The sequence below is a fragment of the Anarrhichthys ocellatus genome, unplaced genomic scaffold (assembly GCF_004355925.1).
Source record: "Anarrhichthys ocellatus isolate YVR2014 unplaced genomic scaffold, GSC_Weel_1.0 scaffold54, whole genome shotgun sequence".
Classification (NCBI taxonomy): domain Eukaryota; kingdom Metazoa; phylum Chordata; class Actinopteri; order Perciformes; family Anarhichadidae; genus Anarrhichthys; species Anarrhichthys ocellatus.
The window spans coordinates 652635-666286 of NW_022280084.1; the positions used below are offsets into that span (position 1 = coordinate 652635).

At 43.6% G+C, this 13652-nt stretch overlaps 1 protein-coding gene across 1 annotated transcript in view; it reads left to right on the forward strand.

Annotated features, from left to right (window-relative positions):
* Window positions 1-3553, forward strand: part of LOC116396212 (receptor-type tyrosine-protein phosphatase N2-like) — a 142930-nt gene extending 139377 nt beyond the window's left edge. The window contains exon 21 of the mRNA XM_031870675.1: window positions 581-3553. Within this exon, the coding sequence (XP_031726535.1) occupies window positions 581-652 (72 nt within the window). The 3' untranslated portion in view covers window positions 653-3553. The remainder of the gene's footprint in view (window positions 1-580) is intronic.
* Window positions 3554-13652: the final 10099 nt, after the last annotated feature.

A 13652-nucleotide genomic window follows, 5' to 3' on the forward strand; every position in this document is an offset into this window, starting at 1 on the left:
GTGTGTGTGTGTGTGTGTGTGTGTGTGTGTGTGTGTGTGTGTGTGTGAAACATCGGTGGTATCGATCCAGGCTTTATTAAACCATGAATCCTCAGCAAACGGCTGCCTCGCCGCCATCGCCGTGCTCCTCGCACATTGATTCCCCTCGTGGTCACGAGTCCCAGCCTCAGCGCTCGCATTTCATTTCCTCGATTTTTGATGAGGGAAGATGTCGTTTGAGCCCTTTATCTGCCTCTTCCTGCAGTGATGCAGAACATCCAGGTGTTCCAAACACGACTGAATATGACTTCTAAATATTTCACAATGAAGGTTTCAAAGTGGCAAGTTGCTAAGTTTAGCATAAAGGCACTGTAATGCAGAACTTATAAATGACAGATAATGCAGATAAGAATATTTTTTTTGGCTTAATAGAAAAACATAATAAATGCACATTATTTTATCCCAAACCGGCCCCTAAGAAAGCCCGTATCTTGACTGCACGTGTCACTGAAATCAAGCTTGTGACCCACTCTGCTTTCCAGACTTTTGTTTCACTACTTTTCCCTTCCTCTTTTTCTCCTTTTTCTTCGTCTTCCTGCAGGATCAATTCGAGTTTGCGCTGACGGCCGTCGCGGAGGAGGTGAACGCCATTCTGAAAGCTCTTCCGCAGTAGGAGCGGGAGCGCCTCCTTCTGACGGACCCCCTTCCGCTTCTTCTTCTTCCGCCTCATTTAGAGGACCGTCCTTGATCATTTTCCTTCTTCCACACCCGCCTCTGTTCGCTTCCTTGTTTCCGTCTCCTCTTTGTCCTCTCTCGTTTCATCTCCCTTCTCTTCCGTCGGTCCGGTCGTTATTTATTTTGTCTCGTCCTTCCTGTCCTCAGCTCTTCTAGCCTCCTTTCACGTCGTGTCGTTGCTTCTCCTGTATAACTTTACCCGCCCTGTCCTTTTTTTATTTCCTCCTGTCCTCTCCCTTCATTCCCTCTTGTCTCCTCTCCTCTTACCTCCTTCTTTCCTTTCTCCTCCTCTCCGTCCATCTTAGTAAACATTGTGTTTACCGTTGAACCGATCCTGTACATAGATAGACCTTCCTTCTATTGTAACGACCCATGCAGCCCGTTTTCCAAAGTGACATTTAAAAAACACATTTTCATAGATTGATAAAAGAAAATGTTTTTCTGTCGTATATTAATCATAGTTTCTGTTTGACTTGGTCTTTGTTATGAGTGTCTGTATCACTGTTTGTGTCTGATTTTTAGAGCCATGCTTTCTGATATGTTAGGTGCAACTCGTCAATTTCTTTTTCTCAAGAGTTGGTGATTAAAAACTGCTGATAGGGCGTTGTTTCCAAAATGTGTGGCAACTCTATTAAACGTCTGCAATTTTCCACTTATTGTGAGAGAAAAAACACACACGCCGGTACTGGATGTGAGGTGAAATAACATGGATATATATATATATATATTTATTTATTTTTTTCAATGTGAATTCTCATTATTCCAGTAGAAGCAATATTGTGTTTCCTCGGCCCGAATCGTTCTCTCTGGTGGACGAGCAGTGAGTGTGGCTCGTCGGTGAAGTCACACTCGCAGCAGATGGACTCGTAAATGTGTCCGGCCACGTGGAACCGAGGCTGGTGTGTGCAACGCTTCATTTTAAATACGGCCTCATTCCAGCGGGTTGACCTGTGGACTAAAGGTCGGCCGTGCTGTTGCCTCGTTAAAATCCCAAACACCGAAGAGCACGCGCTTTTTAATAACCGGCCGGCAGGAAGTTACCTTCACTCCAGAGCTTTGTGAGAATCTTCGAATCAGTTCAGCGAGACATTATTGATCCGATCGCTGGAATGAAGCCGTTATAAAACGCAGTGTTTCCGACCAGTACTTTCACGATGAAAGACGAGAGTCTTGCTTCTGAATAGCAGTTCTTCTATGTAGCATTAATGGATGATTTGTACATGTACAGTAGCTGAACCTGTATTGCATTTAAAACTAGTTTGCGGTGACACTCGTCAGCTGGTTTTTCCCAAAAAGCATCTTTGTTCTGTTGTAAATAAAAAGGAACGTGATTGTTTTTGCATGTTTCAGCCCATTTACTTCAAACCGCTCGTACTTTAAACCGCCGCTAACCGAATCATCCTCCCGTGTTCCTCACTTTTTTGAACGTACAATATTTCAGCAGCAATTTATCCCCATTCATAAATGTCAAGGATAGAAATCTCTTTGTAGATGAATTATTGTTAGAACATAATGTTGAGCAAACTCAACTTAAAACCTCATGACCACGCAGAAAATAATTTAAACTCTAATTATATGTAGAAGGTTTAAAGAGTCATATTGTATGGAAATGAGTGGAAGCCAATGGCTGCCTATAGAAAGCCGACAACATTAATTAAAAATATACATTCTTTGTATTTAAGGGGAGAAAAACACCAGCGTGGTGCTTTAAGATGCGATCGCTCCTACCGTCTCTATCCATTGGTGCTTTTATTTAAGGTTCACGGCGCTCCGTTAAAGGCCTCCATCAGCTTGTGAACAAAAGTCCCGTTATTCATAAGTAGGCTGTACAGTTGCACAGTTCTAGTAACCTTTCAAACAGGAGCAGCAACCCAGAGATCACTTAGTTTTTCTTGGCTTTTCAAACACGAAGGACTCCCTGGGTGTTGGGCAAAGAGATGGTTTTACCCATAATCCCCTGCGTGTGTGGGCCAAGAGAACTATTACTACTCATAAAACAATTAGGTTTTGGGATGAGTGAAATGAACAGAGCTCAAGATTGAACTGAGCAAAACACTCCTAACCTGCTGGGCGGTGAACACATCCATCATCTAAAGATGCCTTTTGGGAAATCAGCTCATAGTTTTGTGTAAAATCAACTTAGTTTCACTACTTTCAACAATTCTACCCAGTTTAATTTGATCCAACAAATCTTATTTGAATCACCAATAACATGACTTGCATACACTCTGCTACTAGTGCATGGCTTTTTTTATTCAGCAGATGAGTGTGCTTTACTTTCCTGTGGCCTCAAGACGATCTTAGCAAAACCCTTCGAGCAAACAAACAAATGTTCACTTCGTAGCATTATTACATTGTACTGCACGACGAGCTCCAAGGACCTCAACGGTGCAAAAGCCAAGAATTATCACCTCTGGACGGTGCAGATCGCGGTTAAAGTGAGCTGAAAGTTGACGCAGTATCGGTGCTGATGTAACACTGCAGCAAGCTGGTGTCATGTTGTTGGAATCGACTCCCATTTTTCGTCACAAGAGTGAAACATGCTGCAGGAAATGCTCCTTATAACAGCTCGTGGGATCGAAATGCTTCCGCCTAAAGATGCCGTCATGTATGTTATAACAATGTGGTAATACGTGAAGCAGCCTAAACTTCTCAGTAGGTCTTATTCCCCAGTGCTGTTCCATCTTTCACACACTCCACCAAGTATCAATAGACGGCTGGTCTGCTGCATTAACACTCTGTACATAAACCACAAAAAAACAACAGAAGATATTTTTGTTCTATTGGTGTAAACGAATTGTGAATAAAGTCTAATTGTCGATGCAGTATTGTAATGCAATCCTGACTCCTGAGTTGTTTTTTTCATCTCTGTCTTACCACAGTTTATAAAACTTGTGCTTGGGACGTAATTGTACACAATCATTCGTACCATCTGGGTGGGCGTCGAAACATCTGTTTTGTAGAGCACCGGACACTCGGCAGCGTCAGTGGGTTGGGCACGATGCAGAACGCCATCCTGCAGTAGACGGTGTGTGGAGCTCGACTTTTCACCGTATCCCAATTATTTTCATTCGACACTCATCTGGTAAAGAACACCTCTTATTCACCATGTCATACTTACATCCACGACCTTTCAAACCAAGGGTTCGAGGTCACAGTTTGGTCCAACAGAAAAATTACAAGAAATGCAAAATCTAAACTTTCATAGATTTTGAAATGTAAGGAGCACACAGTGGCCATCGTTCATGCTGTAAAAAGGCCCTGAAATATTTGGATGTAGAGGGAAGGAAAACTGAAAAACAAAAAGCAAAGGGTCCATATTCCTCCAGCTTACTTACAAAACTGTGCAGTCTATTTGAAATTCAAGCTAATGGGAAAAGAAAATAATATTCGATAAGTTCAAATTCAAAATTGTCTTCAGTGTAAACACAACAGGCCGTGCTATAAGTGTCTTATTAATTGCATGCTCTGTTGCAACGTGCTATTACAAATTGGACAAAGCTAAACTGACACTTATGACTCCAGACCATGAAACCAAAACAATGAGCTAAAAGAGGCTCAATGTTCCATATAGAGCTGCAGAAGTGATTTGAATGTGACATGATTTGAGGACTACCAGCAGCCTCAGTCATGTTGTCGTCTGCCTTCTTTTCCACAGCTGACATTCTTGACTTCAGAAAGAATTCAAGCGCAGGTGTTGCTAATAACAGCAAAAGATGGCTCCGTTCTACTCCAGTCTCCCCGTGACAGTGAACCAGCATGCACAGTAGCAAGAGCCTCAAAACTATGCGACGTGAAAATGCACTGCAGGAATTTGACAACCATGCACCACCAGGTACGCTGCGAAATACCCGCGTTGCCATGAACCAATTTTGTCTTTTGTGAAAACCATTTGCATTTATTTACATCATCGTGCCAGGCTTGCTGCTTCCATGGTTTCCATTTGTTTGGGGGCTAAGCTAACTAATCAGTTTTAATGAGATCAGTTTTTATACATTGTTGTGGACTAAAATCCGTACTTTGTGCATTAAAGCAGGTAAATGGATTCCATTCAGATTCGACGATGGGTGAGGATACCTGCTCAGCTCCATGAAATGTCAAATAGGTTGATCACCTGCGGTGCTAATCACCGCTTTCAGCCGCTCTGTGGCCAGAATGAAATGTCCATTTTCCGCACGACAGCAGCTTGACATTATTATTCAACCTGCGTCTTTTTTAGATGAAGCCAAGTGGATGAATAGCTTTTTTTATTTCTAGAGTGCTTATTCAGGTGAAACATCAGCTTTGGTATTGATTGTGGAGAAAACGCTCTTTGTACATAAGCTTGTGTTTGGCTGGCCAGCAGTGTTGACATAGAGAGTAGGAAGTAGGGAAATCGATTAAGCGAGATGCTGCTTTCTTCAATGATGAGTCCTATGAGTGGATTTAGAGCATCTTAAGTGTTGTATTTTTCACGCCAAGCCGCACACGGACCCTACCTTCCACTGTTTTATATACAGACTCGTAGTGGCTGGGGTGAGGAAGTATGAGACGACACCCTACAATGTATTCATGCAGATAGTTCTGGTTTTATTGTCTGAGGTTTGGAGATCTCAGATTTAAGAGCATTTCTTTTCAGTAATAATGTTCAAGCAGCTCTGTCTACTCCATAGACCTCCATGCCGATGTGCCCAGTCAACGCATTTTCACTTCCAACTCTGTCAAATACCGACGCTTGGTCAGTGGCCCTAAGCTTCAAACTATGACGCTCTAGCATCAGTTTAAGACGTGTCAGGGACAGCGTGTCAGTTTCAGTTTTTTTCAAAATAAACTTCCAACGTAGATTTATAGGTTTGAAGGTTTACTACTTGTTTTAGGCTTGACACATGGTTGTGGTTTGGGTTCAAATAAATGTGATTGTACGAGTGTTTGTTGCGTAACTGTCACCAAAAGTAAAGTAACATAATTCAACGTTACTTGGTTTCAGATGGGACTTGAACAGCGGTCTCCTGGGTTAAAGTCATGCGGTTGTTTGACCCATCCATCCTCAAATCCCATCTCCCCTATGCAGACTTTATACTCTCGATCTTTCTACTACGTCAGTTGCTCTGACTGTCTAAAATAACGATGCGGAGGGGTTGGTAGTTAGTTGTGAGACCGGTGCTTCTCTTAGAGACTCTAAAGGGTGCCTCGGTGCGTCGGTTTCAGATGCCGAGGGCCACAGAGTTGGGAGTGAGAACGAGTTGGTCCAGTCACCGCAACTATTTACTACACGTTTATTCAATCACATACAAGTAAAGAAAAGCCCCAGTGGCCCCTAGATGCTGATTGGTTCATTACAGCTCATGATAGAAGAAGTGTTGGAGGTACAAACAATTTAGTGGTAATTCCATTGTGTCTGTGCTGAATGGGACAAGGGATTTCAAGGAGATCCCTAAGAGGCAGAACTTCTTCATACCCCCCCCCCCCTATCCATACCTGGTTAAGCAGAGCTGCAGCTCACCTTTTACAACTGATGCTCAAGCTGTTATGGTTAAAGCCACTTTGTGATAGTAGTCCTCATTTGTCCTTATGTAGCAAGAATGCTAATGCGCATCTAGTCCCTCATGTCACTAATCTCTTTTGTGCAGCAGTTATCTCCGGTGTGTCTCCGCCTCTCTACATTACCTGACCTTCAAACCATCTGCACCTGCTCCCAATTCCCAAATCAACATACATATATATAAACCTGCCCTTTATCCTTTTTACAAGTTGTACATCTGACTCTCCAATCTGTTTTACTGAGCCGTTACATGGTTTCGCAGGAATTTAATTTAAAGAAAAATCAGGTTGTAGTTGGTACGTTGTTACTGTAATGAATTAATCTATAATCTTGTTTTCAATTCAAGTTGGATTTTGATCATTGATGCAGGAAAGTTTGGGTGGCAGATGAGATGCAAACTGATGCCACTGATGCTGAGGTAAAAAAAACTCACGTACACGGATTTGCAAAAAATGAAGTTTTCAGAAATGAGGAAATAGTGTATGTTTATATTCCCTTTGACACGTAGGCGTATTTGAAGTAGTACAATGGGGATTTAACAGGTTTTCAAGGGTCTGAGAGGTCATGGAACTCATTCAGCAAATAAATGACTGTGAGAACTTTCAATACAAGTGAAGAAGGAGAAGAAAAAACCCCATAATTGCCTTCACTTTTTTCCCTCCCTAGACAGCCGCATTATGCTCTGAGACTCACATTAGTCTACTTTATTTTACAGCTAAACAAGATGCCCGAGCATGCAGTGATAATACCATTGTGGCTCTCAGTCCCCACACCGCCTCCAGTGAAATATTGTCAGTTATTCTCCGGATGGCTAATGAGGTTCCCTGAAAGTCAGCAGTCAGTGTGTACAGTTCAAAATCATCTGCTGCTATTTGTAAAAAAACAACAACCATGGAGTAGCTGCGTCACTGCCGGGGCTGCTAATGGGCCATTGTTATTCTCGCAGCGAGAAATAAAATCCGAAGAGGCTCATTGCAGGTTCACAGACGGATGCCAGAGTTTTGTTAAGAAAAGAGACGTCTGCAGTTTTCACGACGACGGTTCAGATATTTTGTCTCCCTTTCGTACATTAGTCTGCGGGGAAACGTACGCACACAGTTGGATATTCTGTGACTGTTCGGGGATCAATAGAAGCCGTTGTAGACAGCATAACTCATCATCTCTGAAATGTCAGCGTTTCGCTGTGAATAGCAATCGCACACTCACGGATTATTTATCTGAGTTTTTACTGAACTCACAAAATAAAACTGTGAAATCGCCCAACTGGGAACCTTCAGCAGCAGCAGACGCCTGACGCTGAGCTGTTGGTGGTCGAGTACCTGCTAGAAGGTCACATAAGGGCTTAATGGCAGTCAAACAAACACAGGACTTTCACCCTGGAGACCTTTGTCCATGACCTGTGTTAAACCAAGTCAATATTGACTTATTTTTCCTTGGTTTTGTTATGCAACTTCCAAACTTTACTGATGCCAGCTATGCATCGAGCTGACTAATATTAAACCACGATCTTTTCCAAAAGCTAACCACGAAAGTCAACCTAGAAGCTAAGTAAACAATGCGTGACGTTGTGCATGAGACGTTAGCTTCCCTGTATCACCCATCTGTGTGTCACCCTTTCTGTGGCCGTGTGCACACCAGCACGGTAGTGGGCGCTGTGGTTAACAACTACTGCTACAACCTTATAAGTGAGGGAAGAAATAGAATCATGGGAGTTTGCATCACATTGGAAGCCAAAGACCAATGATCGAGCCTCCAGGTTTCTGCCTCCTCTCGTGTAAACCGATGAGCGTGACATTCAGGAGGTCGTTCCACTGGTGTGCAATCATCAGAATGAAGGTGAATGAGGGCAGTTTAAATGATTTGAGCCCATTTTCCGCTCATATTTACAACTCAATTAAGATCAAATGTTCAGGTGTGTTTGCGTGGCGCTGTGCAGGATCTGAACGATCATCACTTCAACCAGCATCTCAACGAGACTGGAAAAACTAAATTATTTAATTTAAATGACCCGTCAGATCTCTCCCCATTACCGCCTCGTCCAATTGGATTACTAACGGCCACGGCTGGGACTCTCGGCGTGCCACTCGGCGCCATCTCCCTTTGCCCGGTTCGCCCGCTGTGAGGACACTTCTGGCATTTAGTTGATCAGTTTCATCGGTGTCGCACGTGCGGCGACCCCAATATCACCCGCCGTCACTCATCATTAGCGCGTTTATAAGCACGCGTCCAACGGCGGCCCTCATGGGGAATTCAACCATTTGCATAGAAAAATTGCTTTCCTCCGTGCAACGAGAAAGGACTGTTTTGCATAATTACAAATGATGTGCGTCTGCCGGTCCAGACTTGCATGTGCACATTGGAGAATTAGGAGAATGGGACTGTGATGGATAAGATGTGTGTCGGTGGACGTGAAGGACGATCGCAGCTGAAAAAGATTTTGATTTCATGTGCTGCGAGGTTGAGACCTTTATTTTATTTCCAGTCCAGGTTTTACAGACATAGCAACGTTTTGTGCACGTTGCCTTTTAAATAAACTGCTTTCTACTTTGTTAAAACGAATAGTTCAACATTTTAGGACACGCTTTGCGTTCTTTCTGAGAGATGTAGTCGATATGAATCTCATGTCTGTGAGAATATAGTTAGCCTAGCATAGCATAAAGACTTGAAGCAGTGGGAAACTATCTTGGCATTGACGACGCAGCCTAATTCTAAAAATGGGGAGAGAGGTGGATTGTCGGTGGAGCTGAGATGATGCAGCAGAGGAGATCTAGCAGCTAGCGACCTGAGATGACACCCACCTGTCACTCAAAGCAGCCGCGCCCTTAATTATGCTGAACTTTAAGCCTTAATGCCATTTAAACTGGGGAGTTATACAAACATGCACTCCCTTTACAGTCATCAATAACAGCTAGCTTAGCTATAGAGACTGTTTATGTACCAGGCTGTAAACACGTTTATTTCGGCTGTAAAGTTGGGCATTTTTCTGGGCACAGAGCCAGGCTAGCTGTTTCCTACTGTTTCCAGTCTTTATGCTAAGCTAAGCTTGTTTCATTCCAGCACTGTACTTACACAGAGAGTATCGAGAGCAAGCATAGAAGTCAAAATGTTCCTTTGGGAAGAATTTTATGGAAGAAACTTTACTTTTACTTTCAGGAAATGTACATTAATCGATTTCTACCCACTTAGAGTCAGAAAAAATATAAAAACAAAGTTGTTATATGTTAGCAACTTTAGCATTCAAGTGGAGTTGAAATCCGCTCTCCTTTTAGTTTTGTTTTGCTCTTAGAAACTCTGAGATGTGTGACATTTGTCTCTTTAGCTGCTATGTGTGACATTTGGTGCTGGGCATGTGTCTGAATTTAGGAACTGAGGTTTGAGAAACTGTCTGGCTTCCTGAGTCAGAGCTAGCGGGTAATCCCAAGTTCTGATTAATAATCAAGTGCAGGGCGACACCTGAGAACTGCATGGGGCTGTAAAGTGAAGGGTCACGGCAGTTATTGAAGTGTTTTCTTCTTCACTCTCTGCAGCCTCAGATTTCCAGTCTGGAGTTAAAACCAGAAGCCCTCAAAGTAAAAACAACTACACTGCCTCGGCCTCCAGTGGGTGCAGCATCAACACAAATCTTTACACACATCCAATAAAAAGAGCCAGCAGTCTTCCAGTCTAATGTAAATTTGATGCTCGATTTGGATTCTGTTTGGAGTTACGATGGCGGCTTGTGATGCGGCAGCCTAAAAGCTGCAGTCAGCCCTCCCGCAGGCTGGGACATATATTATGGAACAGCTGAGTGAAACAAGTTCAGTAGCGCTAATCAGTCCCCAGGAGGGGTAAGTGAGTAGGGGCTCTGTCTATCTGTGCTCAGCGTTCACAGGTTTTAATGTTGAGTTTTATTGACCTCCTGGACTGCTGCCACAGCACTGAGACCCAAGACTCAGGATTCAGAAACACCAAACATGGGCACTGAAAAAAACACAACAGATCCAAGTCTGTGAAAGATAACCGGTAACTTCTGGAGCCTGGTGCATGACCTCCCGTAAATCGACGAATTGGATTAAACAAACCAGACATAATGTGGTAATTAGTTCGCTTGGAGGGGCTTGGAGGTAGTGGCTTCATTTCCAGACATGAGAGTGTTATCAATACTGTAATCTAGCTCTTGGCAAGAAGTGAATGTGCATATTTCGCACAATGTCTAACTATTACTATAAGAATGGGGACATCACTTTCCTTCATTGCTAGTTTGCTAGCCACAAGAAAAAAACAAGGACAGAAAAGAGTCCTAAAAAGGATGAGATCAATATTGTGGATCGACTTGCAGAGAGGATTCTTAAAATGGCCTTTTGCTATCAATGACAGAATGATGCTGCTAGTTGGTCCAAGCGAGAATGCATGAACTAGGACGAAGTGGCAGTCAAGCTTGATAATCAGGCTTGGCACTGTGAGCATTGTCAGTGCAGAAATCTATTCTGCCTCCTGAATGTGGTGCAGACAGCCGTCCTCTCCCTGCAAACAGATCACTGCCAACTAGATCAAATACACTGTGCACGGGAGAGTCTGTTCTTTTCTTTCTTACTGTATCGGATACAAGTTCTGCAAAAATATTATATTAATAAACATGTGCACTTTTTCATGTTCACTATGCAGAAATGTGATGTTTCTATACCCTGAGAAGAGTCATATAGGGTGGAGGACGGGGTACCAGGAAATTTTTTTGCCGCTTTACGTTTCTGGAAAACACGGATATGTGGAATGGCAATGTTTTTGCAGAGCAAGTGACGTAACGAGTGACCGTTTTTAAAAGTTACGTGGCATAATAAAGAGTATGACAAGCGAGAAAGTCCACTGACAGCGGGCAGGCGTGAAGGGTGGTGGATGGATCAAACAAACACAGGACTTTCACCCAGGAGACCGATGATTGTATTCTGTGTAAAACCAAAATTAAAAGTTGACTTTACGATTGATAATTAAGTTGTATATACAAAGGAATATTTGGGAGACAGGGTTGCAACTAGAGGAGGGTAGCTGTGATTGGAAGTGGCTGATTCACATCCTCATCCTCATCACTCACTCTAAGCCCATGTTCCCTCAGATAATATCTGAGGCAGCTTAGAGGTTGTGAGTGTGACGACGGGTGTTTGCGACCTCCTCAGTTCATCGACCGGCTCAAATCTGCTGTCGCACGCCAACACGGGCACACAGTGTTTGCTAAAGGTCTGAGCTCAAGAGTTTTTTCGATGCCGAGCAGGACTTTCCATCGATGCCATTTCTCAGCCAACTTCCTTCTCTATCCGTCTCGCTCCGGCGGGCGTTGGCAGTGGAGGAGAGCGGCACCGAGCCGGGAACGAAGGAGTAGACTCGAGGTGATAACGGAGTCAGAGATAAAAAAATAAAAAAACGCACACACACAACGAGCAGTGGCGTGTTCAGACGGATGTGTTCGAGAGCTATTAGAGCCTGTCACAGTTGGCTTGTCACAGATCTAGTACACACACACACACACACACACACACACACATGTCCCAACATCTTGCACAATCCTAATTCTCACAAGTGTACACACACTAGCTGACATACTCCCCACTGTGGCAATCATGCACAGAACACACCGGCTTCCTTCCTATGTGTCTCTTTATAATGCTTTCACACACACACACACACACACACAGAAACACACAAACAGACACGTCTCTGCCAGCCTTCTCGGGGAATCAAAGACTGCGGCAGCAGGTATTTTTTTTGACGTGCAGACTTGAGCAATTTTCAAAGATAAGAGCTGCGACTGAGTGGCTCCTCCGCCATCTGGGTGGAGTGTGTGTGTGTGTGTGTGTGTGTGTGTGTGTGTGTGTGTGTGTGTGTCTGTGTGTTAGAGAGAGTGAAAGAGAGACTGAGACCAAACGCCAAACTCTCTGCACATGTCACCCAGCGTTGTGGAGGAGGGACACCTGTGGCCGGCACCTCCGTACGCAGGATTTTAGAAATACTAAGGTCCAAAAACTGAGCTTTGGCTAACTAGGGGGTTCGGGGGCAGCGTAACTTTTTATTCAGAATTTTTGGAAAACAACATAAACTTTACATTTATAGGAGGAACTGGGGTCACGTAGTACAGTATAGAGGAAAAAGTCCACGTTGGGCGGAGGTTGGCGTGGACGGACGGGTCAAAAAGCTCAGGACTTTCACCTAGGAGACCAGTGTTTGTGTAAAAGCAAAGTTCACAACGACTTATTTCCGGGTATGTGACATTGCTACGTCGTGTAAATAATGTGGCCTGCTTAACTATGTTATGTAGGTTACATAACGTTAGCACATCGCGTACGACGTAGCCTACTTTAGTACGTTATGTAGGTTAAGTAAGGTTACTTTGTTGCATTTGTAACGGAGGCCTACTTAAGTACACAACAACTGTACTTATTTTAATCCGAACCACGATCTTTTCCGAAACCTTACCAAGTAGTTTTGCTGTGAACACGGACGGTTTATTTTGAAAAGACAGTGTATGCATGCAACGAACGGCGCCGGTTGACGAGTCGGGAGTGGAACCATGTTGACTATGGTTAATGAGAATAATATGTTTGAGACTAATTAAGTTTAAGATAACAAATTGCCTCCTGTGCATCTTCGGCGTTCCAGTTAAACTGATTGCTAATGGGATTCCCTAAAGTAACGTGAAGTTATTAGTCAACTAAATCCTTTAAAAGCTGTCGGCGACCACTTAAACACAACTCAAAATGTTTCTTTACCGTGAAGTGAAAAACAAATTGTCACCAACCAAAAGCTGGCGCTGAATGTTTATCGCCACATTAACACTCCTGATTTTACTCATGGGCGTCTTTTACACTTGTCACGCCAAGTGTTTCACATCCAGAGTGGCTGATTGACGTCCAATAAACTGGAAAGAAATGCGCAAAATGCACATCTTGTGGTGTAATCGGGGCTTAATTAAGTGAGAAACATGCTCAACGCATCACAGTTATGTGGTGGCTCTGGCTAAAATGTAATAAAATGCACTTGTGCACTTAGAATTGGGGGTTGTTCTTACAAACTCAAACAGGATTGCAAGATGAAGGAAATTCCAGAACTATTTGACTGTGCTGCGGGTCAAACAGGTCGTCCATCTACCGCCGGACTACCTGCTGAACATTTGCGCGGTTTGTTGCCAATTTGGCGCCACAATAACATGAATGAAAACCCCCGCGCTTCAAGCTCATCAAACAAAGAATATGAAGCAGAGTTGTTTTTTTGTCCTGTTGAGCAGCGTTCACTTCACCTGCAGTGCACACAGCGAGGACCCACGGAGGTGTCGTGCGATCAGCTTTCTCACCTTCCATCAAGCCAACAGCGACGGCTTTGATCAGAGAGCGAGGCGGCTCTTTGATGCACAATGACCCGGCATGTCTGTGGAGTCGTGAGGGGAAAGAGT